At 43.0% G+C, this 25,116-nt stretch overlaps 1 protein-coding gene across 5 annotated transcripts in view; it reads right to left on the bottom strand.

The window, feature by feature from the left end:
* Nucleotides 1-25,116, bottom strand: part of LOC126365849 (ras-specific guanine nucleotide-releasing factor RalGPS2) — a 364,573-nt gene that overhangs the window by 138,593 nt on the left and 200,864 nt on the right. For 4 of the 5 annotated variants that reach the window (XM_050008498.1, XM_050008499.1, XM_050008496.1 and 1 more), the window contains one exon: nt 3,663-3,750. Coding sequence is in view for 2 of the 5 variants with exons in the window: in XM_050008496.1 (XP_049864453.1) it covers nt 3,663-3,750 (88 nt within the window). In the remaining 3 variants the exon portion in view is untranslated. Of the gene's footprint in view, nt 1-2,437; nt 2,586-3,662; nt 3,751-25,116 lie in introns of those variants that run through there. The other variant, XM_050008500.1, reaches the window with a different exon arrangement.

The raw sequence follows: 25,116 nt of genomic DNA, 5'->3' as shown, positions 1-25,116 counted from the left end.
GTGGACAGTAACACTCCTGAAACGGACTAGTCTGCCCACAGTCCTGATCTGAATCCAGTGTAACACCTCTGGGATGAATCGGAACGTCGACTTCGCTCCAGACCCAACGACCAACATACCACCTTACATGGTTTCGGCTTTCGAAGAAGAATGGGCTGTCATCCCTCCATACACAATCCGACATCTCATTGAAAATTTCCCCGGCAGAGTTCATGCTATCATAAAGGCAAAGTGTGCACACATCCCATATTATTATCCACTACAATGACCTAGCCATCGACGCGACAAAAAAAACTTCTTTCCTTGGATGTCGTCAGTTTGAGGAGCTACCGACTAACGCGTTTTCTTAATAAATGCAAAACACCAGGAATTTAAGCTGCGAGTTAAACGTCCCGTGAATGTTGACCTTAATGAAGACTGAGCGCCAGATCATTTGCACACGACTTTGGTAAAGGAGTAGCCTGTTTTAAGGAATCATCCTAAAATTCCCCCGAAATGATTTTGCAACAACAAAAAGACAAATCACTGTGTTTGGAATATTCTCTTTGAATATAATCAAAATTAGTTGTAAAAAAATCGATTATGAAAGCACGTTCCTATCGAAAACTTCTAGTAAACTTCTTGAAGATCACATTCACAAGTTAGAATTGCCTCTCGAAGTGTCAAGCAGGTAGTGGAACAGACTGTGATACACAAAAAAAGAAAGCTGTGTTCGCAGTAGAAACCAGACGAGGCTCTTGGCCAGCCACCACCGCTCGTTACATCAAAATCACAGTGAAATCCGGACGTGACGAATGCCTCGCAGACACTAATTACACAACTGTGCTCTAATAAAGTTCCCTCTTTAGCTGGTAATGACTTCCAATTTTCTCCCAAGCAGACAGACAGTGGCTATTACCACACAGACTCGAGCAGTGGAAACTACGTTGCCCCTTTAAAGTCAGGAGTCCTAAGTTAGCGTCACACTGAGCCTCACAAGCCTGTAATACATTTTGGTTCCAAAACGCCGTCCTTCGACAAAAGCTGCCTACCTACCCTACACTTTTCATCTTCACTTCGATTCCGAAGTTCACTGAATGTTGCAGCAGATGCCTTAGAAATAGTAAATGAGTAGCTAATTTACTGAAATAGATCATGTGCGTCAGACTAATATTTAATTAGGACAATTTGCTTTAGTGAACAGTTTGAAAGTAGCTAATACATAAAAGTCGCACTGAGAAACAAGATTAAACTACTCCAATTCCACAAAAAAAGTCCTCTATTAACATTACTACCAAAGAAATTCATCACACAGAAGCAAATAAATAAATAAATGTCGTATAACACAAAACTTAAGAGCCTTTCGTTCAGTTTCAAGACTATTTTTACCTTTCCATAAACGGAACAAAAATTACAATATCAAACGGACATCTCACAAATATTTGGTGAATGGAAATGTTTTGGAATTAGTATGAAAATGATGCTCCTCTGCAGATAAAATAATAACGTAAATAAGCTTTCAATTTCAAAATAAACCTAAAATGCAGCGTATCAACATTCAGGATATGAGAGGAACGATCATTCGAAGGAAAAAATGTAAACATGGTCTCTAAAACGCGTATCTTACAGCTATGAGCACGATTTCAGTGGAAAAAAGATTACAGCACCGGAGATGACAAATGTTCCTAGCTCTTAAGGTATGTAAAACTGAACATTTCTCCTGGGACATCCTGTACGGAGCTCACCTGAAATTATTACGTGGCAGAACTTACCGAAAACTGCTGTGTGTGTGTGTGTGTGTGTGTGTGTGTGTGTGTGTGTCGCGCGCGCCGCAGAACATGTAAATGATCAACGCGTATGTTTTGTGCTAGTAAGTTTCCAGAATTCGCGCTCCGACAAAGAGCGATTATTGCTGCAGCGGCAACACTACTGAGACAATTGATACAGTTAAAAGAAAAATTCGCAGCACGCCTCTGTGATAGCGCTTAGTTTCGTTTGGATTATTCATTTGCCTCTAGTAAGTAAACTGACCTACATCCGCACATTTACTACCAACGCACAAATGCGTTGTTTGTATCTGAATATTTCCATTACTAAATGTTCAGCCCACACTTTACGGGCTTCGTGAAGCACCAGAGGAAACCTCAGACTGACATACCAAATTGCTAGGCATTTACTGATGGGGCTTCCCGTCAACAAGTGCCTACTCCAGCAGCAATCTTTACAAGATCAATTAAAGCGTTTTATACGGCTTTCTTTCAAAACTGAAACCACTGTACTAACAATGAATTGTGACGGATTTAGGTTTTCGTATTCTTAATTGAATTGTTCGGTATCTCGCTCAGGATGCTCAATTTAATGGAAGCAGAAAGGGAAAAAAAAAGTGTTTTTAACCACGAAGCGAGATGTCAAGTAGTACGTGCACACAAAATCGACGCAGAGTCATGTCGAGACTTACCGGGGCAGACAACTGCTGAGGAAGAAAAGGCGGTGCGCGCAGTTCGCAATGTTTACGGCCGGTTATCGCTCCTCGTGTGTATGAAGACCCTTCACGTGCTACCCACTCGCGAATCCAGCAGCAACTGTTCAGGCAGCGACATGTGGTTCACGACGCCAAACCGCCGCGCCGCCGCCGGCTTTCTGGGTAATCACAGGCAGCCCGGGCGGCGCATGCGCAACACCGCACTTCGGAAAAGCGTGACGTCCGTGGGACACTCAGTTGGGCTGGACTAGCCGAACGGGCAGCGGAGTATTGTTTGGGAGGGGGTGGGCATCCTCAGAACGCAGGGGGCAGTAAAACAACACGCAGGTATTACATCACAATGTCCAGGTTTTTTTTAATGTCCCTGGACTCGAAGAGGTCATACGTAGATCTCTGAAAAGAGGTAACAAGGGGATGACTGTACTTTTCCCGAAAAGCTTCTAATCATTATCACGTAAAAGTTGCACGATTTCGAGCACAAAATAATCTGAGACTACTGAAAGATGGCATTACCACTTTGCACACTATCCCTATGCGAAAGGGTGTAGGTATACAACGCTTCTAAGTGGTCATCAAAAACTTACTCCACCAACATATCGAGTGTGAAGTAGAAAATGTTTATTTAACATGCCAAAACAAAGCTCTATGTGTAAGAACGCCTGTAAATCATAGATCTGAAAGAACGAGTATTATATTTAGTGGAAATTTTAAAAATATGATTTGTAGGTATTTTGCTGGCCACCTATGAATTAAACATCTGCCTTTCCACAAAAAGAGAAAAACCAGCGGCAACAGTATGGAGTTAGTTCCTACAGAGCACAATACATATGGTGACCAACATTTCACATCCGCCGCACATGCGTAGATTAGGCATATGGACACAAAAATTCTCCTACAATGTCACAACAGTTTGTCTTACGAACTTCAGATTAGTCGACTTAAAATGAAAAGTGCCTGTAACTACTGGTATCCTCCCGCTGACAGAAAATGAAGACAGGCTGTTTGTAAAATCATCACACATTAGAAGTAGATACATTTAAAACAATAAAGAGCAGAACTCAGTGACTGTAAAAACAGCAGAACTAAAACGTTAAAAGTATGTAATCCGAGCGTTGTCCGACAGCGGCACACAGGCAATGACAGTGAGGAAATAAAGAAGATTGCAAAGACTGCATAATGTTTAACACAATTGATTGAGTACCTAGAAACCTCCAGCTGTGTTTGGTTCTTCCCACATGGTTTCTTGGATGCACTTCGTCCGCCCAAGCTGCTAACTGACTGCCTGCGGCCTGATGAGTGAAAAAAATGAAACAATGTTAGTTAATTTGCGCATAACAATTCAGAAATAACTGCATTACAAAATAATATATAAAAAATGGTTACACATATATCTTAGTGACCAACAGCACTAACAGACAGAATAAACATCTACTCACCTCCCAGTCATCTGAACCTCCCAGTCATCTGAACATATATATATATATATATATATATATATATATATATATAAACTATTTACTTCTGTTGTCAGTCAATCATGCACTGTAGATTCTTATAATAGAGAAATGAATTTTTTGAACTGTTAGGAAGCTGTGACGGAATTAAACGCTACGAGGGTAATTAAAAAGTGATGGTCTTTTTTGTTACTTCCCTATGGCACCAGCTATTTCATAAGTGTTTGATGGACGATGGTGCAACAACATTTTGCTGGCCTTTGACATTTTCATCTGAGCAAGTTTGGGCGAGAGTTCATATGAATAAAGTGTTCCACCATTTGAGCTGAGTCGTCAGTTTAACTGATGAAAAAGAAGGAGCCTTCTGTTTCTGAACATTCTTCTACTTCCAATTACTGTCGGCGATAAAAAAAAAAAATATTTCATGGTGGCACATCACTCCAGTTTATCCTTCTGGACACAACACATATACATCACAACTTCTTTTTTAAAAAAAATACCTACACTGACGGGGAAAAAATCAAAATAACAAGGAGTTGTGCGACGTAAACGATACCTGGTAGATGTGATTGTACATCTGAAAAATGGTACCTCTTCAAATTTTGCGCCAGTAGCATTAGGGTGGCGCTAGTAGCGCCGCTGTGAGGACGCAAATCAGGTTTGCTTTAAATACGCGTTGTAACGAACGTGAGCGTTGGTTACCTTTGAGATTGGACGTGGTGAGTTAACGTTGTCAAGAATGCCTTTAAGGCGACAAAGACGCCATCATCACTTCACTGAGTTTGAACGAGGTCGCGTAATAGGCTATGAGAAGCTGGACGTTCCTTCTACGATACTGCAGGAAGATTTGGCAGGAATGTAGACACTGAACGCGATTGATAGCAGTGGCGGTCGCGAGTCTGTAGACACAAGAAGACTGGGCTACCGGCGTCCACGTGGCGCTACCGAGAGGGAAGACCATATTGTTGGGCGTATGGTTCCGGTCCAGTGCACTGCATCATGCAGCAGCAGTTCGAGCAACAGTTGAGACCACAGTGACACAACGGACTACACTACTGGCCATTAAAATTGCTACACCAAGGAGAAACGCAGATGATGAACGGGTATTCATTGGGCAAATGTATCATACTAGGACTGACGTGTGATTACATTTTCACGCCATTTGGATGCATAGATCCTGAGAAATCAGTACCCCGAACAACCACCTGTGGCCGTAATAACGGCCTAGATACGCCTGGGCATTGAGTCAAACAGAGCTTGGATGGTGAGTACAGGTACGGCTGCCCATGCAGCATCAACACGATACCACAGTTCATCCAGAGTAGTGACCGGCGTATTATGACGAGCCAGTTGCTCGGCCACCATTGACCACACGTTTTCAATTAGTGAGAGATCTGGAGAATGTGCTGGACAGGGCAGCAGTCGAACATTTTCTGTATCCAGAAAGGCCCGTACACGACCTGCAACATGCGGTCGTGCATTATCCTGCTGAAATGTAATGTCCACTGTTCAAAGTGCCGTCAATGCGAACAAGAGGTCACCGAGACGTGTAACCAATGACACCCCAAACCATCGCGCCGGGTGATACGCCTGTATGGCGATGACGAATACACGCTTCCAATGTGCGTTCATCGCGATGTCGTCAAACACGGATGCGACCATCATGATGCTGTAAACAGAACCTGGATTCATCTGAAAAAATGACGTTTTGCCATTCGTGTACCCAGGTTCGTCGTCGAGTACACCATCGCAGGCGCTCCTGTCTGTGATGCAGCGTCAAGGGTAACCGCAGCCATGGTCTCCGAGCTGATAGTTCATGCTGCTGCAAACACGAGTGGTTGCGCGGACTACCAAAAGAATTTTTTTCCAACGGAATTTATGCACTTTGTAAGCGCTGGAAGACTTGCATTGAGCGTGGGGGAGATTATGTTGAAAAGTGATAAAGCTTTGTACCACTTCTACACAATACATAATATTTAAAAAATTATTTAAGGTTTTCATTTGTTTCACCCTCGTACAATGGAATGAAGTTTGTATGCTTGCATTCAACATTTTGATGGTCACACCGGTTATTAATGTACTCGCATGTAACATTTGCGCTTACATTCACCTGTAATCTTGCAATAAAAAATGAAACGTCGTGTGACGAGGGCCTCCCGTCGGGTAGACCGTTCGCCTGGTGCAAGTCTTTCGATTTGACGCCACTTCGGCGACTTGCCCGTCGATGGGGATGAAATGATGATGATTAGGACAACACAACACCCAGTCCCTGAGCGGAGAAAATCTCCGACCCAGCCGGGATTCGAACCCGGGCCCTTTGGATTGACAGTCTGTCGTGCTGACCACTCAGCATATTAATCACTTAAACATGTCACCTAGACAAATGTATTACCGAAATTTCATTACTCTATATTAATTTTTTTAATCTTGCTTTTTTTTCAGTCAGTATACTTGGTAGACCAGTCTGATACTTGACTGATGTTACGCACAGCATGTACCAACACAAGAAGAATGAAACACTGTAATCTCTGTATCTTTTAAATAAATTTCCCTCTTGTCCTCGTAGACAACATACTACACTAATGAAGTCCGGCTTCATTGGCTACTGGACGTACCTCACTCATAGAAGCACGTCCGATAAAATTCCAAAATCTTCAGTGGATGAGGGAATCATGTGAATGTACAGATAACGTAAGACGTGGTATCTGGCGTGCAGGGAAGTTAATATACCAGAGCGAGCACTGTTAGATAGCAGTACAGAACTAGAAACGCAGCTACAAAAATTATCACATTCGGATTCTTCGGCTTTAATGATATTGACATCTTCATGGAATACAGCGATAATATTTAAAAATTAATTGCAATCTGGAGAGATTTTTATAAAGATTTTATTTTTAAGTCTGGTTACGTGTCTCAGTCTATAAGGAACTAGCAGTTCGCGGAAAAATACCTGTTGGTACTACACTGGCTCCTCGCGTCAGCCGGAGCCTTGGTTTGAGAAATCCGTAAGCAGTATTTAAAATAAGTTATCGCGATCTGAAGTGCTTTAATTAAAATTGTTTATTAAACTCCGATACTAGCATGGCGGTGAGTTCTCCCTGTGCGTCTCTTCGTCCCTCGCCTTTCACGTCGTCGCCCTCGTGCATACTGATCTGATCTGACGCAGATCCATGCTAGTCAATCTTGTGCAAGTCTCTTCATGTCTACTGCTTACTGAACTCAAGCCTTCTTCTCCTTCAACTCTTTCTCTCCCCTCTCCCCCACGTTACCTTGGTCTCCATGTCTCCCTTAACAACTCTCTTTCAGCCCCCCCCCCCACCCCATGACTAAATTGGTTATTCCTTCAAGCCTCATGATGTGTCCTATAAACAAATCATTTCCTTTAGCAAAGTTTAGTCATAAAGCGCCTTCCTCCCAGATTCGATTCACACCCCACACATGTTACCCGATCTCTACTACTAATTATCATCATTCCTCTGTAGCACCGCATTTCAAAAGCCTCCATTCTCTTCTTGTCTGACTTAATTATATCGTCCATGTTCCACTTGTGTAGAAGGCTACACGCCACTCAAATACCCTCAGAAAAATATTTCCTACATCTTAAATCTGTATTCTATGTTAACCAATTTCTTATCTTCAGAAACGCTTTTCTTGCTGATTCCAGTTTTCATTTTACATCATCCATACTTCGGCCATCGTGTCAGTATTTTCCCACCCTAGGAGCAAAATTCGTCGACTATCTTTAGTTTGTCAGTACCTCATCTAATTTCCTCGTCAAAGCCTGATTTAATGCAACTACATTCCATTGCCATTGCTTTACATTTGTTGATATTAATCTCATAACGCCTTTCCACGACACTGACCATTCCGTTCAACTAATATCGCAATTCCTTTGTCGTCTCTGAAGGAATGTCATCGACAAACAGCATTTTTCCCCCCTGATGTTTAATTTCCTCTTCAAATTTCTCTTTCATTTCCTTTAATGTTCGCTCAGCGCTAAGAGTCTCAACTTTTGCTTCCCTTTCTCGGACTTCTACTCTTCTAACAGCAGTCTTGCTTCTGTTCAAGTCGTAGATAACCTTTCACTCGCTATATTTTATCTCTGCTGCCTTCAGGTTTCCGTAGAGCATATTACAGTCAATATTATCAAAAGCTTTTCCTGAATCTACGTATGCTTTGCGCGTAGGTTCGCCTTTTTTCAGTGTTTTTTTACCTGTTAGGTAAACATTACCCGCCGTAAAAGTGCACTTCCACGGTACAGCAAACCACGTCAGAGATACCGACAATTCCGCTGGCAGACAAAGAAAAACAATATTCAAATTTTTTCTATAGAGTCCGGCACAGAAATGTACATGGTATCACGTTACTTTAGATGGCGCCGTCTATCCCTTGCAAGTGCTTTCTACGTACAATTCTAATTATTTACATGTAACTGAACATTTCTCCAGCACCCCTCCCATGGTTTCCCTTCGTTGTAAAGCAAAAGACAGAATGGTACTCCCCTTAACAAATATTCTTAATTGGAAACCATTAGCACCACTTTCGGCTCCTTGGGATTTTGGTTCGAAGAACAGGGCTGTGGCGGATCGCAAACAGCTCGCCCTGCACTTAGTCCAAAAACATCGTAGTCAGTATTTGTTAAGATACACTTTATTTGCAACCTTTCACTGTGTTTTCACAGTGCACACGAACTGAAATTTGAGTATTAGGGAAGAGGAATAACTCGAAATAAATGCATTCCATTGTCTTTCTGCTATAGCTTCGTCTATGAACGCATTATTGTGGCCAAGATAGATACGAAGCCCACACCTACTACAGTAGTACAAGTTTATATGCCAACTAGCTCTGCAGATGATGAAGAGATTGAAGAAATGTACGATGAAATAAAAGAAATTATTCAGATAGTGAAGGGAGACGAAAATTTAATAGTAATGGGTGACTGGAATTCGAGTGTAGGAAAAGGGAGAGAAGGAAACATAGTAGGTGAATATGGATTGGGGCTAAGAAATGAAAGAGGAAGCCGCCTAGTAGAATTTTGCACAGAGCACAACTTAATCATAGCTAACACTTGGTTTAAGAATCATGAAAGAAGGTTGTATACGTGGAAGAACCCTGGAGATACTAAAAGGTATCAGGTAGATTATATAATGGTAAGACAGAGATTTAGGAACCAGGTTTTAAGTTGTAAGACATTTCCAGGGGCAGATGTGGACTCTGACCACAATCTATTGGTTATGACCTGTAGATTAAAACTGAAGAAACTGCAAAAAGGTGGGAAATTAAGGAGATGGGACCTGGATAAACTGAAAGAACCAGAGGTTGTTCAGAGTTTCAGGGAGAGCATAAGGGAACAATTGACAGGAATAGGGGAAAGAAATACAGTAGAAGAAGAATGGGTAGCTCTGAGGGATGTAGTAGTGAAGGCAGCAGAGGATAAAGTAGGTACAAAGACGAGGGCTGCTAGAAATCCTTGGGTAACAGAAGAAATATTGAATTTAATTGATGAAAGGAGAAAATATAAAAATGCAGTAAATGAAGCAGGCAAAAAGGAACACAAACGTCTCAAAAATGAGATCGACAGGAAGTGCAAAATGGCTAAACAGGGATGGCTAGAGGACAAATGTAAGGATGTAGAAGCTTATCTCACTAGGGGTAAGATAGATACTGCCTACAGGAAAATTAGAGAGACCTTTGGAGAAAAGAGAACCACGTGTATGAATATCAAGAGCTCAGATGGCAGCCCAGTTCTAAGCAAAGAAGGGAAGGCAGAAAGGTGGAAGGAGTATATAGAAGGTTTATACAAGGGCGATGTACTTGAGGACATTATTATGGAAATGGAAGAGGATGTAGATGAAGACGAAATGGGAGATACGATACTGAGTGAAGAGTTTGACAGAGCACTGAAAGACCTGAGTCGAAACAAGGCCCCCGGAGTAGACAACATTCCATTAGAACTACTGACGGCCTTGGGACAACCAGTCCTGACAAAACTCTACCAGCTGGTGAGCAAGATGTATGAGACAGGCGAAATACCCTCAGACTTCAAGAAGAATATAATAATTCCAATCTCAAAGAAAGCAGGTGCTGACAGATGTGAAAAATTACCGAACTATCATTTTAATAAGCCACGGCTGCAAAATACTAACGCAAATTCTTTACAGACGAATGGAAAAACTGGTAGATGCAGACCTCGGGGAGGATCAGTTTGGATTCCGCCGAAATGTTGGAACACGTGAGGCAATACTGACCTTACGACTTATCTTAGAAGAAAGATTAAGAAAAGGCAAACCTACGTTTCTAGCATTTGTAGACTTAGAGAAAGCTTTTGACAATGTTGACTGGAATACTCTCTTTCAAATTCTGAAGGTGGCAGGGATAAAATACAGGGAGCGAAAGGCTGTTTACAATTTGTACAGAAACCAGATGGCAGTCATAAGAGTCGAGGGGCATGAAAGGGAAGCAGTGGTTGGGAAAGGAGTGAGACAGGGTTGTAGCCTCTCCCCGATGTTATTCAATCTGTATATTGAGCAAGCAGTAAAGGAAACAAAAGAAAAATTTGGAATAGGTATTAAAATTCATGGAGACGAAGTAAAAAATTTGAGGTTCGCTGATGACATTGTAATTCTGTCAGAGACGGCAAAGGACTTGGAAGAGCAGTTGAACGGAATGGACAGTGTCTTAAAAGGAGGATATAAGATGAACATCAACAAAAGCAAAACGAGGATAATGGAATGTAGTCAAATTAAATCGGGTGATGCTGAGGGAATTAGATTAGGAAATGAGACACTTAAAGTAGTAAGGAGTTTTGCTATTTAGGAAGTAAAATAACTGATGATGGTCGAAGTAGAGAGGATATAAAATGTAGACTGGCAATGGCAAGGAAAGCGTTTCTGAAGAAGAGAAATTTGTTAACATCGAATATAGATTTATGTATCAGGAAGTCGTTTCTGAAAGTATTTGTTTGGAGTGTAGCCATGTATGGAAGTGAAACATGGACGGTAACTAGTTTGGACAAGAAGAGAATGGAAGCTTTCGAAATGTGGTGCTACAGAAGAATACTGAAGATAAGGTGGATAGAGCACGTAACTAATGAGGAGGTATTGAATAGGATTGGGGAGAAGAGAAGTTTGTGGCACAACTTGACTAGAAGAAGGGATCGGTTGGTAGGACATGTTTTGAGGCATCAAGGGATCACAAATTTAGCACTGGAGGGCAGCGTGGAGGGTAAAAATCGTAAAGGGAGACCGAGAGATGAGTACACTAAGCAGATTCAGAAGGATGTAGGTTGCAGTAGGTACTGGGAGATGAAGCAGCTTGCACAGGATAGAGTAGCATGCAGAGCTGCATCAAACCAGTCTCAGGACTGAAGACAACAACAACAAACATGAATTCGTATTGTGTCAAAGCTACTCGATGGGTTCCATTAGGCGATATGAATTTATTACAAATTCTCAAACTTACAATGAAATAAATTATAGACCAAGTCGTGCGTCATATCGCCACAGATGTCAAATTAAAAGCACAGACAACGAAACGTTTATTCGAGCATTATGACGAGCCTGGTAGTGCGTCGGTTAGAAAGTGCTCTGAAATACCTTTTCTGAAACTAGGTTTGTTTCCCGTCTAATGCAGATTTTGTCGTAAATGCAACGGGCGGTTTAAGCGTCCATGCTGCTGATCAAACTGCCGTTGTGTCATGCGACACACAGATGGTGGTAGATTCCAATGTGACATAACGCCTCGTAGCTCAGACAGAAGTAAAATTGCCTCCTGATTATGCAGCAGATAAGTACTAAACAGGTAAATGGATGCGACTGTCATTACATAGTATATTTTTAACACCTTGCTAAGTAACGTTTCGAAAGTTACGTTTGTCGTTTTTCCACTTAGTCCAACAATAAAGCACGTATACTTTATGTGAAACAAACGCTGGCGACGGGATGCTAAAACAAGAGAAGTACACCGGCATTGGGCGCCCTAACCTTGCAGCGATCCTGTAAAACAACTATTCTTCATACACTTCGCTACCTGTTACAATAAACTACAGCAGAAAGGGAATTTCCGTCTCACTAATACTTACTGAAATCATCGAAATGGTTAAATGAAACGATGTACTGACAGTTGACACGGTGTTCACTTCTGCAGTACCTTTTTAAGCGTATGATCGAACAAAATGTTCGAGACAGTTTCATGGCAGAGAAATAGATTTTAGTTTTGCTGTTAGTTTTCCCGATTCTGTTCTAGTGGTTAATTGATTAGTGGTAAAGGATCTGACTATGGTTACGGACACGGCACGTACGAGATTACTTTCTGGAATATTTGTCAATGTCAAATGTTTGGGAAAGCTATCAGTTTGTGTGTGATCACTCTATCAAAACTTCCGTGCCCGGGGCACAGTTTCTCTAGGTTCAGAATCTTCTATACTTTAGAATGTCTGCAACGAACTTAACATTATTTCATTCTCAGTGTCGTGTTGCCTGTAATTCGGTGAATTCTTGCATCAGTGTTTCCATAACGTATGTTTTTTTCCGAAAGAATCTCATAACACGTAACAATGCCCTATTATTGTCTGGAGCACGAACTGAATATTTTCTGTTTCCGCCTTGTGACTGTTGGGCACTTCACATAACTTATATCCCTATCATCTTTCCTTGTTGCTGTCCATTTCAACCCTTCATTCTTTGCCCTCAAAGTGCTTGTCAGAATTTTTCTGGTACACGCAACTTGCGATGTCGCCTCTTGCATTTCAATATAAACCAACAAGTTTTCTTGGAGCCATCTGACTGCCCTCCTTGAAACAAAAAAGGCCAGTAAAACGCTTGCTTAGGAATCATACAAGAACTAATTTACGAGGTATACTTTGAAATCCAAACTGTTCCAAAAGCTCCTAGGAACTTACGCAGCGAATAACTTTGTTGAAGTTTATTCGTGTCTCCAGTTGTTTGCGAAGCAACCTTCGATTTCGTATATGCATTCCCATAGCCGAGGTACGTCAGTCGCTATGAAGCGGTGTGTGTGTGTGTGTGTGTGTGTGTGTGTGTCTGTGCGTGTGTCTGTGCGTGTGCGTGTGCGTGTGCGTGTGCGTGTGCGTGTGCGTGTGCGTGTGCGTGTGCGTGTGCGTGTGCGTGTGCGTGTGCGTGTGCGTGTGCGTGTGCGTGTGCGTGTGCGTGTGCGTGTGCGTGTGCGTGTGCGTGTGCGTGTGCGTGTGCGTGTGTGCGTGCGCGTGTGCGTGCGTGTGCGTGCGCGTGTGCGTGCGTGTGCGCGTGTGTGCGCGTGTGTGCGCGTGTGTGCGCGTGTGTGCGCGTGTGTGCGCGTGTGTGCGCGTGTGTGCGCGTGTGTGTGCGTGTGTGTGCGTGTGTGTGTGCGTGTGTGTGCGTGTGTGTGCGCGTGTGTGTGCGTGTGTGTGCGCGTGTGTGTGCGTGCAACTGGAGGGAATCATTTTCACCTCCACAATACAGCTATGAAACGTTATGAGGCCACATTGCTTATTGAGCTGTTGATCTTAAATAATGACAAACGAATAGCTGCTGGACTTTGGATAGATCACGAAGTTCATCATGGCCCTTAACTGGTGTTTTCGAAATGGAACTAGGGGTGAATGCTGACATATGGATTCAAATTCTCCACAACAACGAAGTATAAAAAAATAACATTCCCATCAGAAAGATAAACTCTGTCTCGTTTGCTTTGACTACTCGTCTTGAGACTGTAGAAGGTTTAGCTCCGATTGCATTTTACCTTTTTTCCTCAGTGGTGATGGTGTGAGTGTCCGTCATTGAACAGCTAGTAGCTAAAGCAGCTTCCACAACCATGTGCCTCTTACAAAATATTTTCCGAAAGTAGATGCAATTAATTACCTTAGCATTGTGACATGCCACAAAATTCCCCCCCCCCCCCCCCCCCCCCCAACATCTAATGCATTTGCAGGAGTTATGCTTTTCTGAGTTACGGGCGAAGTCCTGCACCTACTCGTTTTTATTATGGTATATTGATAATTTTTACTTATGGACCGTCTGACAGCAACTGAATAAAACATAATTTTAGTGCCATACGCGTTTCACCTTTATTTTCTGCAAGGCATCATCAGTGGCCTGGAATATGTACATATGGTTGCTATTTAATTTACACTTTTGCCACTGTATCTATAGGTTATAAACAGTTCTAGTGGTTGGTATTTCCTATTAAGTAGTAATGTTTCGAACTGTACTTACAGTCTTACACACTACGCTCCTGTTGCATTTTTGGCGTCGTTATTCGTAAACGCGTATGGCACTAAAATTGTGTTTTATGCAGCTGCTGTCAGGCGGTCCATAAGTAAAAATTATCAATATATCGTAATATTACACGCAACTAAGGAAGACAGAACTACAAAAGTTGAAGATGTCAATACTACTAGTTTCAGTTCGCACATTATTAAACATCACGCAGAGCAGAAAAATGTCTTTGAAGTGTGTGTGTTTATTCGTGTGCTACAGAGTCCGAGATAGCAATGAATATAAAGTCTTTATTAAGGATACTCCTTGAGATACTAATGCATTTTTTCTTTTTCACAGATTATATCCAGGTACCAAAAATACTAAAAATGGAACGCAAAATGAAAGCAGTGACGGCTTAATCATCTTTTCCTGCCTTATTTTTAATAAGTAAGGCGCTTTTATGAATATGTACAAAACAGTTGCAAAAAATCTTAAAACCGATGAGTACAGAAACAGCAAGGGCAACATTAAATTCGAAGTCTTATCAGATAGACGACATTGTGTGTGTTTCTCAACCTTTTTGTGCGCACATACACTGTCTCACTTCACTCTAAGAGCATTCGAGTGTGTAACAGCTGCCAACCGCCTTCGACAAAAGACCTCACTGGCATTTAATAAGAAAGCATAAGAGCAATGCATTGCACTTATGCTTTCTTACAAATATGATGTGCACCTTAAGAGTCCCAAGCCACGGAAAAAAAAAAAAAAAAAAAAACACATACAGAGGTACCTCTGCTCTTTTTGTATCTTTTGGTCCGAGAAAAATTCAACGGTTCCTTATTTTCCTTCGACAGCCAGAGTTAATGGACCGCACCACTACTGTATTGAATCACGAAGGTACGAGGGGAGTTTGAAAAGTCCGTGCAAAAATAAGAAATACTTACGTGTTTGGGGTAAATCTCTTATTTTTCGACATAGTCTTCTTTTAGACTTATACACTTCGTCCAACGCTGTTCTAATTTGTTGATCCCTTCCGAATAATAGGAATTGTCGCAGTCTGCAAAATAGCTTGTAGTTGCTGCAATCACCTCCTCGTCTGAATAAAATCTTTGTCCCGCGAGCCATTTCTTCAAATTGTGGAAGAAATAGTAGCCCGACGGAGCCAAGTCTGGCGAACAGAGTGGATGTGAAACGAGTTGGAATCCTATTTTCAATAATTTTGCGACCACAATTGCTGAGGTGTGATGGTGCACTGTCGTGATGGAAAAGGACGTTTTTGCTGTCCAATCGCCGGTGTTTTTCTTGCAGCTCTGTTTTCAAACAGTCCAATAACGATGAATAATATGAACCTGCAATAGTTTTACCCTTTTCCAGAAAGTCGATGAGGATCATCCCTTGCGAATCCCAAAAGACAGTCGCCATAACCTTTCCAATCGAGGGAATGGTCTTCGCCTTTTTTGGTGCAGATTCTCCCTTGGTAACCCATTGTTTAGATCGTTGTTGGGTCTCAGGAGTATAGTAATGGATCCATGTTTCATCCACAGCGACGAAACAACGCTTAAAGTCATTCGGATTGTTCCTGAACAGCTGCAAACAATCCTTGCAACACTTAACACGATTCCGTTTTTGGTCAAGCATGAGCAATCGCGGAACCCATCATGCGGATAGCTTTCTCATGTCCAAATGTTTATGCAAAATATTATGTATCCGTTCATTCGAGATGCCCACAGCACTATCAATCTCACGCACCTTAACTCTTCTGTCACCCATGAGCCCATCATGGATTTTATCAAGGATTTCTGGAGTTGTAACCTCTACAGGGCGTCCAGAACGTTCAGCACCACTTGTGCCCATATGGGAACTTCGAAAATTTTGAAATCACTCAAACAGTTCTCATCGAAGGTGCAGAGTCAGCGTAATGTTTATCAAGCTTCTCTGTAGTATTCTGAGGCGTTTTGCCTTTCATACAGTAATCACCAGACGAAATTCTTTTTCGTCCATTTTTTGACAATCACTCGACTTCCTTGTTTCACATGAATGTCAAACACAAAGAAATAGACCAATATGGCCTAAACTTGGTGTGCGTTTTTTCCAAAGATGCTACTAACTAAACATGGCCACGATACGCGCCGGTGATGCCGTCTCTCGGTCCTTGCACGGACTTTTCAAACGCCCGTCGCATTTTTTTAATATACAGTTCTGAAAATTCTGCAGCTCTGTCTAGATACCTCAGCAGTATCTCTTATACAAAAGCTAGGGGTTCAGAGGCGATCACGGGCATGGAGTGCCTAGTTTAAGAGGTGGGGATAGCACGTAAATCCCAACATAATTACGCAAGGCTGCCGTCGAAAGTGGAACTCAGGGTACGTGGTGTGGGACAATACCGGCACTGTCTGAGGGAACAGCCTGCCGGCGAGGCGATAGGAGGCATCTGGCCAGCTTCCGCCGCCGCGCACCCACTTGAGCTCATCTGTCTGACAAAAGCGAGCGAACAATTGCTTAAAGAAAGTAAGTTTGTGAAGCTTCAAGGTCTGGCTTCTCACCGCGCCACCACCAGTTGGCGGAGCGGCAAGTATTTCTGCAGTTTCTCAACCACCTCATCGTAAGTCGAATTAAGTACCGGGTGATCAAAATGCCAATATAAATTTGAAAGCTTAATAAACCACGGAATAAAGTAGATAGAGAGGTAAAAATTGACACACATGCTTGGAATGACATGGGGTGTTATTAGAACAACAACAACAAAAAAGTTCACAAAATGTCCGACAGATGGCGCTGGGCAGCAAAACGTCAGTAACTGCACATGACAATCGTGTATAAAAGGAGCTGTAATGAGAGAGAGAATCAGATGCGCCAGCAGTCGCAGCATGTTGCCGTTACCTGAAAAGGCCCTTTTAGAGAAGCTGTATTATCAGAATGGGGAATGTGCTAGTTTAGCGTTACGATCCTATCGCCATAGGAAGGGAACAAATACAGCTGTGGCGGGAATGATTTCGAAGTTCGAAGCCACGGGTTGTTTAGACGATAGACACCGTAGTGGCCGCCCGAGCACAAGGCGTAATACTGCTGAGAAAGTTCACGAAGAAATGAGACTGTAGCGGGTTTCTCTATGCAAGGGGACGTCAGCGCTCGTGCAGTCGCACGTCGCACCGGCATTCCATAGACCACTGTTTCGTTGGCACTAAGGCATACCCTCCGATGCTATCCGTACAAAATCCATCGGCATCATGAACTGTTACCTGGCGATTTAGTGAAGAGGAGGGCATTTGCGGAGTGGGTGTTTCAAAAGATGGCGGAAGATGACGATTGCTTGCTCCGTTGTGGACCAACGGGGCTCATTTCACGCTCCGAGGGTCTGTCAACGCCCACACAGCTGCAGAATTTGGGCTACCGAAAATCCTAGAACTGTCCTGGAAACTCCACTGCACGACGAGAAAGTCACGGTGTGGTTTGGACTTACCACATCTACCGTTATCGGGCCTTTTTTCTTCGAGGAAATGCGTGATTCTGGTTTTGTAACTGCTGCCGTGACGGGTGAGAGGTACGCTGATATGTTACAGAATCGCATCATCTCCAGCCTGGCTGATAAACACCTGCTGGAACGAACGATGTTTATGCGAGATGGCGCTCTATCCCATACTGCTAGACGCGTGAAAGATCTCTTGCGCGCGTCGTTTGGTGGTGATCGTGTGCTCAGCCGCCACTTTCGTCATGCTTCGCCTCCCAGGTCCCCAGACCTCAGTCCTTGCTATTATTGGCTTTGGGGTTACCTGAAGTCGCAAGTGTATCGTGATCGACCGACATCTCTAGGGATGCTGAAAGACAACATCCGACGCCAATACCTCACCATAACTCCGAACTTGCTTTACAGCGCTGTTCACAACATTATTCCTAGACTACAGCTATTGTTGGGGAATGGTGGTTGACATATTGAGCATTTCCTGTATAGAACGTCATCTTTGCTTTGTCTTACTTTGTTATGCTAATTATTGCTATTCTGATCAGGTGAAGCGCCATATGTCGGAAAATTTTTGAACTTTTTTATTTTTTTGGTTCTAATAAAGCCCCATGTCATTCCAAGCATGTGTGTCAATTTGTACCTCTCTATCTACATTATTCCGTGATTTATTCAGTTTTCAATTTTATACTGACGTTCTGATGACCCCGTACTTTCATTCAATCCAGAAAAAATACTTGATGCTGTTATTCAACCTGCGTTTAAAATACATCCCTATGGACCGAAATGAGGGATTACTTTGTTATAATGGCCTACTGCTTCTCATAAGGATTCTGTTAACGCAAGTTTCTCTGAGTACAATGTAAGGTGTTTTCATCCAACGAACTACGGAACAAAGAATTCCGTGGCTTGAGGAAAGGAGCAAGTTAGTTTGCGTCATATTTCTGTTGTTCTGTCACGTTACACTGTATATGCAGGTTCACTGAAGTGTCTGAATTGACGGAAGCAGAACGATACTGATCGGGATTGAGAGCTTTCCAGCCACTACCAACTTTAGCGAGCAAGAACACTATGTTTAATGCATCTAAAATATCAATAAAAACGATTTCATACCCCATTCTCGTAACATTTCACTGATCATAAACGCTGAGTGCCCCTTCTTCACTCGTAAACTTAAGTACACTGAATACAGCGTCGTCTGTTAGCTGAAGCTGGAAGCGACCAGGAGGAACCAGTCACTACTGGTCGATGTTGTTGGCTCCTTTCGATTCTGTAACCCCCATCTCTCACCTCGCCACGAATCTTCTCAGATAAGGTGTACAGTTGACAAGATGTACTTGTGTGGCCCTTTGCGATTGTTCATTCCTCGCTATAGAATGGGGGCGGAAGTCTCCGGACGAGAATTATTGAGAGATCCAAAGACGCCAACCAAGCAACTAACAGAGCGTAGTTATTTACGCTTCCACATTAGTGTGAATTTTCGTGGAAGGCCTTCCACTAAGTTCTGGCGCAACTGCAGGTGTAATTTGTCTGCATTATTCGTGAATCGTAGTGAACAGCTGTTACCGATGTGGTTCCGCTTGCAGGCACAATCGTCGAAAACATGTTCATAAACACTTACGTCCATTTTGTCATTGATCAAAACTAATTGCTCAAATCCAGTCCACGAAATCGCAACCAGCCCATCGCATCATCACTCCGAAACTTCATTTTCGCTAAATTATATTCGTTTAACCACGCATCCGAAAGGTATACATACACAGACCAATTTGACTGGCACGTCTAGTATTGAATGATCAAGTTCAAATGGCTCTGAGCACTATGGGACATAACATCTGAGGTCATTAGTGCCCCAGACCTAGAACTACTTAAACCTAACTAACCTAAGGACATCACACACATCCAAGCCCGGGGCAGGATTTGAACCTGCGACCGTAGCAGCAGCGCGGTTCCGGACTGAAGCGCCTAGAACCGCTCGGCCACAGAGGCCGGCGACTGATCAAGTTACACAATCATCTTGCACTGCTCTACAGTCCTGTTACAGCTTCGTGTGTAATAATCTTACAGACGCCAATTAGTCGTTTTGACAATCAGTAGTTTACAAGCTCCAGTCCAACAATGGACGCTACAACTGACTCTCGTTATGTCGTTTTCTCACTGAGAAAATCTCAGCTAGATGGGAAATGCTCTGCTTTAGTTTATTAAGGATCTTCGACCATCAACTCGTGGAGTACTTTTTAGAGACTTGTAGTCTGTCAGTAAATTTACTGTGTGAAACCGTGATTATACACGGCCCAAGTCACATTCACGTCACCATCGCCAATGTTCGACGTCAGCGTGCAATAACCATTCACAGACGGTAGGTGACAGCAGTAATAGTGGAGGTTATATAAAGCGTGTCGGGGAGACGCATAAAACAGTGTAGTCATGGGCGCAATGTGTAAATGAATCGATTTACGAGCACCTGAAGTCCAAAACGGCATTATCGTTGGCTTTCGGGTCACGGGTGGAAGCACTTCCGTAATGACCAAGTTTATAAACTGCAAGTGTGACGCCATGGTAAAGTACATATACCTTGCACGCAAAATGGCTCTACACAAAACGGGCGCCAATGCACATGTTGTGCAACACGGGCCATAGGTGACCTGGCTTAACGACGGCTGCGGAGATGTGAACGGGCTAACTGACCTGCAACTGCTGAGCCACTGACCGCACAGATTAACCAGGCGGCTACCAGTCTCTCCTCAGCAACGGTTCAGTGGACGTTGCTGCGTATGAACGTCCTAAGCAAGCGCCTGTTTGACGCACTGGGAACCAAGGCTGGAATTTACACGCCAATATCGCAACTGGACGTTCACTCAGTGGTGACAAGTGGCCTTTACAGACGAATCACTTTTATGCTCCAGCGGACAGATGGCTGTTGATGTGCACGGCGTGAAACGTCTGAAAGTAAACACCCTACAACAAACGTTGGAAGATACCAGGCCGAAGCCGGGAGCGTAATGATCTGGAGAAAGTTTTCGTGGCATTCCGTGTGTGATCTCGTCATTCTGGAACGCACAGTGGACCAACACAAGTATGCATCTATTCATGTCCACCCATACACGCAGTTTGTTTTCCTCAGTCCGATGGCCTCTACCAGCAAGACAGTGCAACGTACCACACAATTCGTAATGTACGTACGTCGTTCGAAGAATATCAGCATGTGTTTACCGTACTCCCCTGGCCACCGAACTCCCCGGATTTAAATCCGATCGATAACCTGTGGAACCACCTCGACCTGGCTGTTTGCAAAATGGATCCTGAACCGAGAAACCCGAGCGCAGCTGGCCATGGCACTTAAGTCCGCATGGCTCCACATCTCTATCGGTACGTTGCAGAACCTCGTTGACACTTCGGCATCCGTCGCGTCGGTCTGCGCTGCAAAGGTCTTGACAAGTGGTCACATTAATGTCATTGGGCAGGGTATTTAGTGCGCTTTTGAGTATTCCCCGAAACAATAATTTCGCTAACAGCTGACCTAGTCACATGTAACACGACCATCTAACCACTGTGAAAACTTTCTGACGCAATGATCGCAGTTACGGACCTCAATCATGTTTCCTCTTTCCATTTTTTCTCAGTTCTCTTCTTTTGACTTATACAGCCACTGCCAGCTGACGTCACACTAGCAGCTCAGTGAACCAGCATGAGATGCTTCACCACAAATAGTGCATTATGGTCATTCTCAACAAGACTTGTGGCGGTATCTTTTGCTTTGACATTGCGTCAGGTGTCTAAGCCGGGTTCTAGAACGGGTACTTCCGAGCTGAGTAATCAGGCACCAGATTTAAAACAGGCTGATCAGAACCCTTTAATGAACATTTAGAACTGCTCACAAGTATACTGCAGGGTAGAGTCGTCGTCTTGCGGATCTTGCGATATTTCGGCAAGATGACCTGTCGCTATGTACTAGTGGCCTGGGTGAGTGACATGAGAGAACGTCCGATCTGGACGAAGTCACCTGACCAATACCCGAGAGTATTCTAAACGGAAGTCATACGCAGGGAAACCTAAAACTCTCACCGTCCAAACGTGCCTACCGGAGGCTCAATAGAGGAAGTAATAGACTGTGAGCTCCATAGCAGTCACTTGCGATAAAAATCGGTCCTATTAATCCAGCGACGCGATACAGGAGTCGGTAGCGGCGGCACCAGCAGAAGTTTCATGTCGTACGGCACACATTACAAAGTCAGGAAATGCGGAGACACAGAGCAGTTGGAAATCAAAGATACACCTAATGGTCTAGTCCTATTGAGCGACAGATTATTTAGCTGTTGAGCGCTACACTCAAGTTTTTGTCCGTTTCTAGTATCACGTTCCATCACGTTAAGAGTACACCACTTCTTCCTTCTATGCCCGTCAAACCAAGAAGCTTGTGACGGTCGCTCTTATTCGGTGCACATCGAACATTGACAAGTCTGATCATTAATCTACTAGACGAGGATGTTATATGGCACTGGCCGCTGAGGTTTAGAGGGTACTGTATGAATCAACAGTCAGACATTCTATCAGCTATTGTAGTTGACATCCTCTCCATTTAGCCCCATCTGCCATGAGATACCTGTCTGGGACACTTAATCACAATTATGTTTTACGTTCCTTTAATTGGCGTCATGCTACGTACTAGTGTAGAGATATTTACATTGGCTTGAGAGCATTACTCGGCTCGGTAGGCAGCAACTAGACGACTGACAGCCTTTTACGGAAGCAATGGCCGTCGGACTCTCGCCAGTTCCGCATCACTACTGTGTTCTCATATTCTGTTCCCAAACTTGTGAAAACCTGCTGCTAATCTACAATTGTACTCTGCAAGTCGTTGCAAAGTGCATGGCTGTAGGGGAGTGAAAATAGGAATAAATAGTATTTAGGATGATTATGGTCAAATGCTATAGTCACTGACAGTGATAAATTCTTCTCGGGTTATCAGCAGAGTGGTGGCGTCGTCTTGTCGCAACGTTTCGATGAGCTTCGTACCCATTATCTTCTGGCGAAGACAGAATATGTCGACAAAGACTGCAATCGCATATGTCACTGACAGTGTTTCCACTTTGCTTTTCAAAAACTGACAGTGTTTCATACCCAATGACTTCATCGTCGATAGGAAACAACTGCTCACAGCTCATTTTACGTCTGATATTATCGGTCAACTGGCATTTTTAAAAAACTAAGTGGCCAGTTTACTCACTTTTACAACATTCACGAGTTGAAGTTAACAAATCCAATGACTTCGACTTGATACTGTTTCCCGTTCCGCTCATGCTGTGTTGGTCAACTTCATATGAGCCTAACTATTTCTTTCTTCACTGAACCGATTAATGAGACAATAGACAAACTCGTGCGAGTTTGAGCCATCCTCCTCTAAGCTACTTCCAAGGCAAGCGAAGCCATATGCTACTGCTAAAACTTTAGCCTATAAAGCAGGCACATGCAACAGCAACGTTACGGCACAGTTTCTCTAATGTGAATGACCCAGCGAGAACGGACTGTCACTTGAAAGCGCATCAAAGGAAGCGCCGTTTCCCTCAATGCACACGATTTGTTGCCAGGAAAGTGACAGCAGTACAGAGACTACAGAGCTGTTGCTGTAGACGCGTCAGACACGCCTCCGCCTTCCACCACAGCCTTCTCATGACAAAATGAGAAAGGCGAATGCTCCTGAATACATTAAGTTCCCGGTTATTGGAGTGCTGGTTTCAGGTTTGTCCATTATACTTGTATTCTTCGACGACTTTGAAAAATGTAAACAAAAATAGAAATACGCCTGAAGCATTCAGTTAGGCTTAGAGCAAATATTTTTGTTTACAATGCCCTATTACACAGTGGCTCATGTTTTCCAGTGGGAAACGATGCCCCAACCCCACTGTCGGATATCCCTGAAATACTTTTCCATTGTTCCTCATTTAACCTTCAGATAAAACGAGACACACTACCATTCTAATGTTCGCGGTCAATTTGCTGTATATACTTCCGCCTAATCCTTTTCCTACGAGCTAACGGTCGGTTTCCAACCCGTTGTTTCCGGCGAGTAATGCCCGAGTAAAGCAGTCGGCTTTCAAATGCAACAGGTGGCATGTTTTGTAAATACTGTAGTAGTTTGGCAAGAACATGTGGATGTTCGATTATGACGATGTGATTTTTATTTACTTTTTAATCCGTGCAGTCTCGAGTCCAGATTAACCCCGATAAGTTGGCGTTTGCTGTACTTACTTCAACAGAGATTACACTGCATGTTTTGGCACTGCATACTGAAATTTATTATTCAATTGCGCTTTGCGTAATTACACTTTCAGAAGTTGCAGCCTTCGACCTGTGGAAAGAGTTACTTCATTAAAAATGGGAAACTTACCAAGTTTTAATTCCTTTGTGTGTATTCAATGATAGTGTATGGAAAAGAATGAACAGCAAAAGGAGAAAAACGTATAGCAACAATTGCCGAAGTGAGATCCTCTGCAGCTGTGGCTAACGAAAGCTTATAAAAGCTCGCAGCCACAACGAAGGAACCAAAATTCAACAAGAAAGAATAGAATCATCGATTCTCTCATCCAAGTTTGTAATTTCGCAGCAGGTAAATCCACGTGTTATTCGGTTATCGCCAGCATGCTAAGATAGTTATTATTTCGCTAAGATGACATTTCTAACTTAGAGACCGTACGCCAAGAAGAGAACCTGCTTCCAAACACTGTCCTTGTTATTTTAGGAACCACAATCAATCATTCCGAATATTTTTAAAAAAGTGAGCAAGTTTTCTAGAATTAATTCTTTTTGCTTCAATATACGTGAAGACTATAAGAACGTTGTGCATACTTGTTTCACGACTAATCCACTGTATTCACCATGTCAATAAATTACTTTCGCTAATATGTCAAAGACAATGGGGAGAAAGCCGCGGAAAATCATCCACGAATTCAATTATTCCTGTAGGATTCCAATTAGCATGCTTAATCAGTAATCACACAGTCAATACGCAGGAACAGAAAATGCCACGTTCATTTGAAACACGAGAAATCCACTGTCCAAGGACAGTAAGCGTGTTCTTCCAAGAGAGAAATGTTTTTCAGATGTGAGCAACGGAATTTCATCACGCCTTATTAATTTTTGCTTAACAAGTGCCACAACTTAGTAATGAGAACAGCATAAGTGATTATTCTAATGCATTTCTGAGCATCGCGCGTGGCCCGAGGCTTAAAAACACGATAAAGGAATGTCGCTTACAAGACAGTCACTTGTTCCCTTAGGTATACGCCCAGTGTGTGAGAATATTTCGATATAAAATAGTATCGTCACACGGAGTTACGAAATGTCTAAAAAAAATACGCCCATTTTGATGTTTCCTTGTTCACGCTATACAAATGTCTTTTCCGGGAAGAGACGAGACCTCTGACGAATTCGTGATAACAGGGAGCAAGGATTCTGCGCAGCTGCGACCTCGGATCGTGATAACGACTCATGAATCGTGGGATTCCTCTGTCGGGAAGAAGATGGGGGAACGCCAAAAGATAACGGCGT

This window comes from Schistocerca gregaria, chromosome 4 (genome assembly GCF_023897955.1).
Source record: "Schistocerca gregaria isolate iqSchGreg1 chromosome 4, iqSchGreg1.2, whole genome shotgun sequence".
NCBI classification, from domain to species: Eukaryota; Metazoa; Arthropoda; class Insecta; order Orthoptera; family Acrididae; genus Schistocerca; species Schistocerca gregaria.
This window is presented reverse-complemented; position numbering and strand designations above follow the sequence as displayed.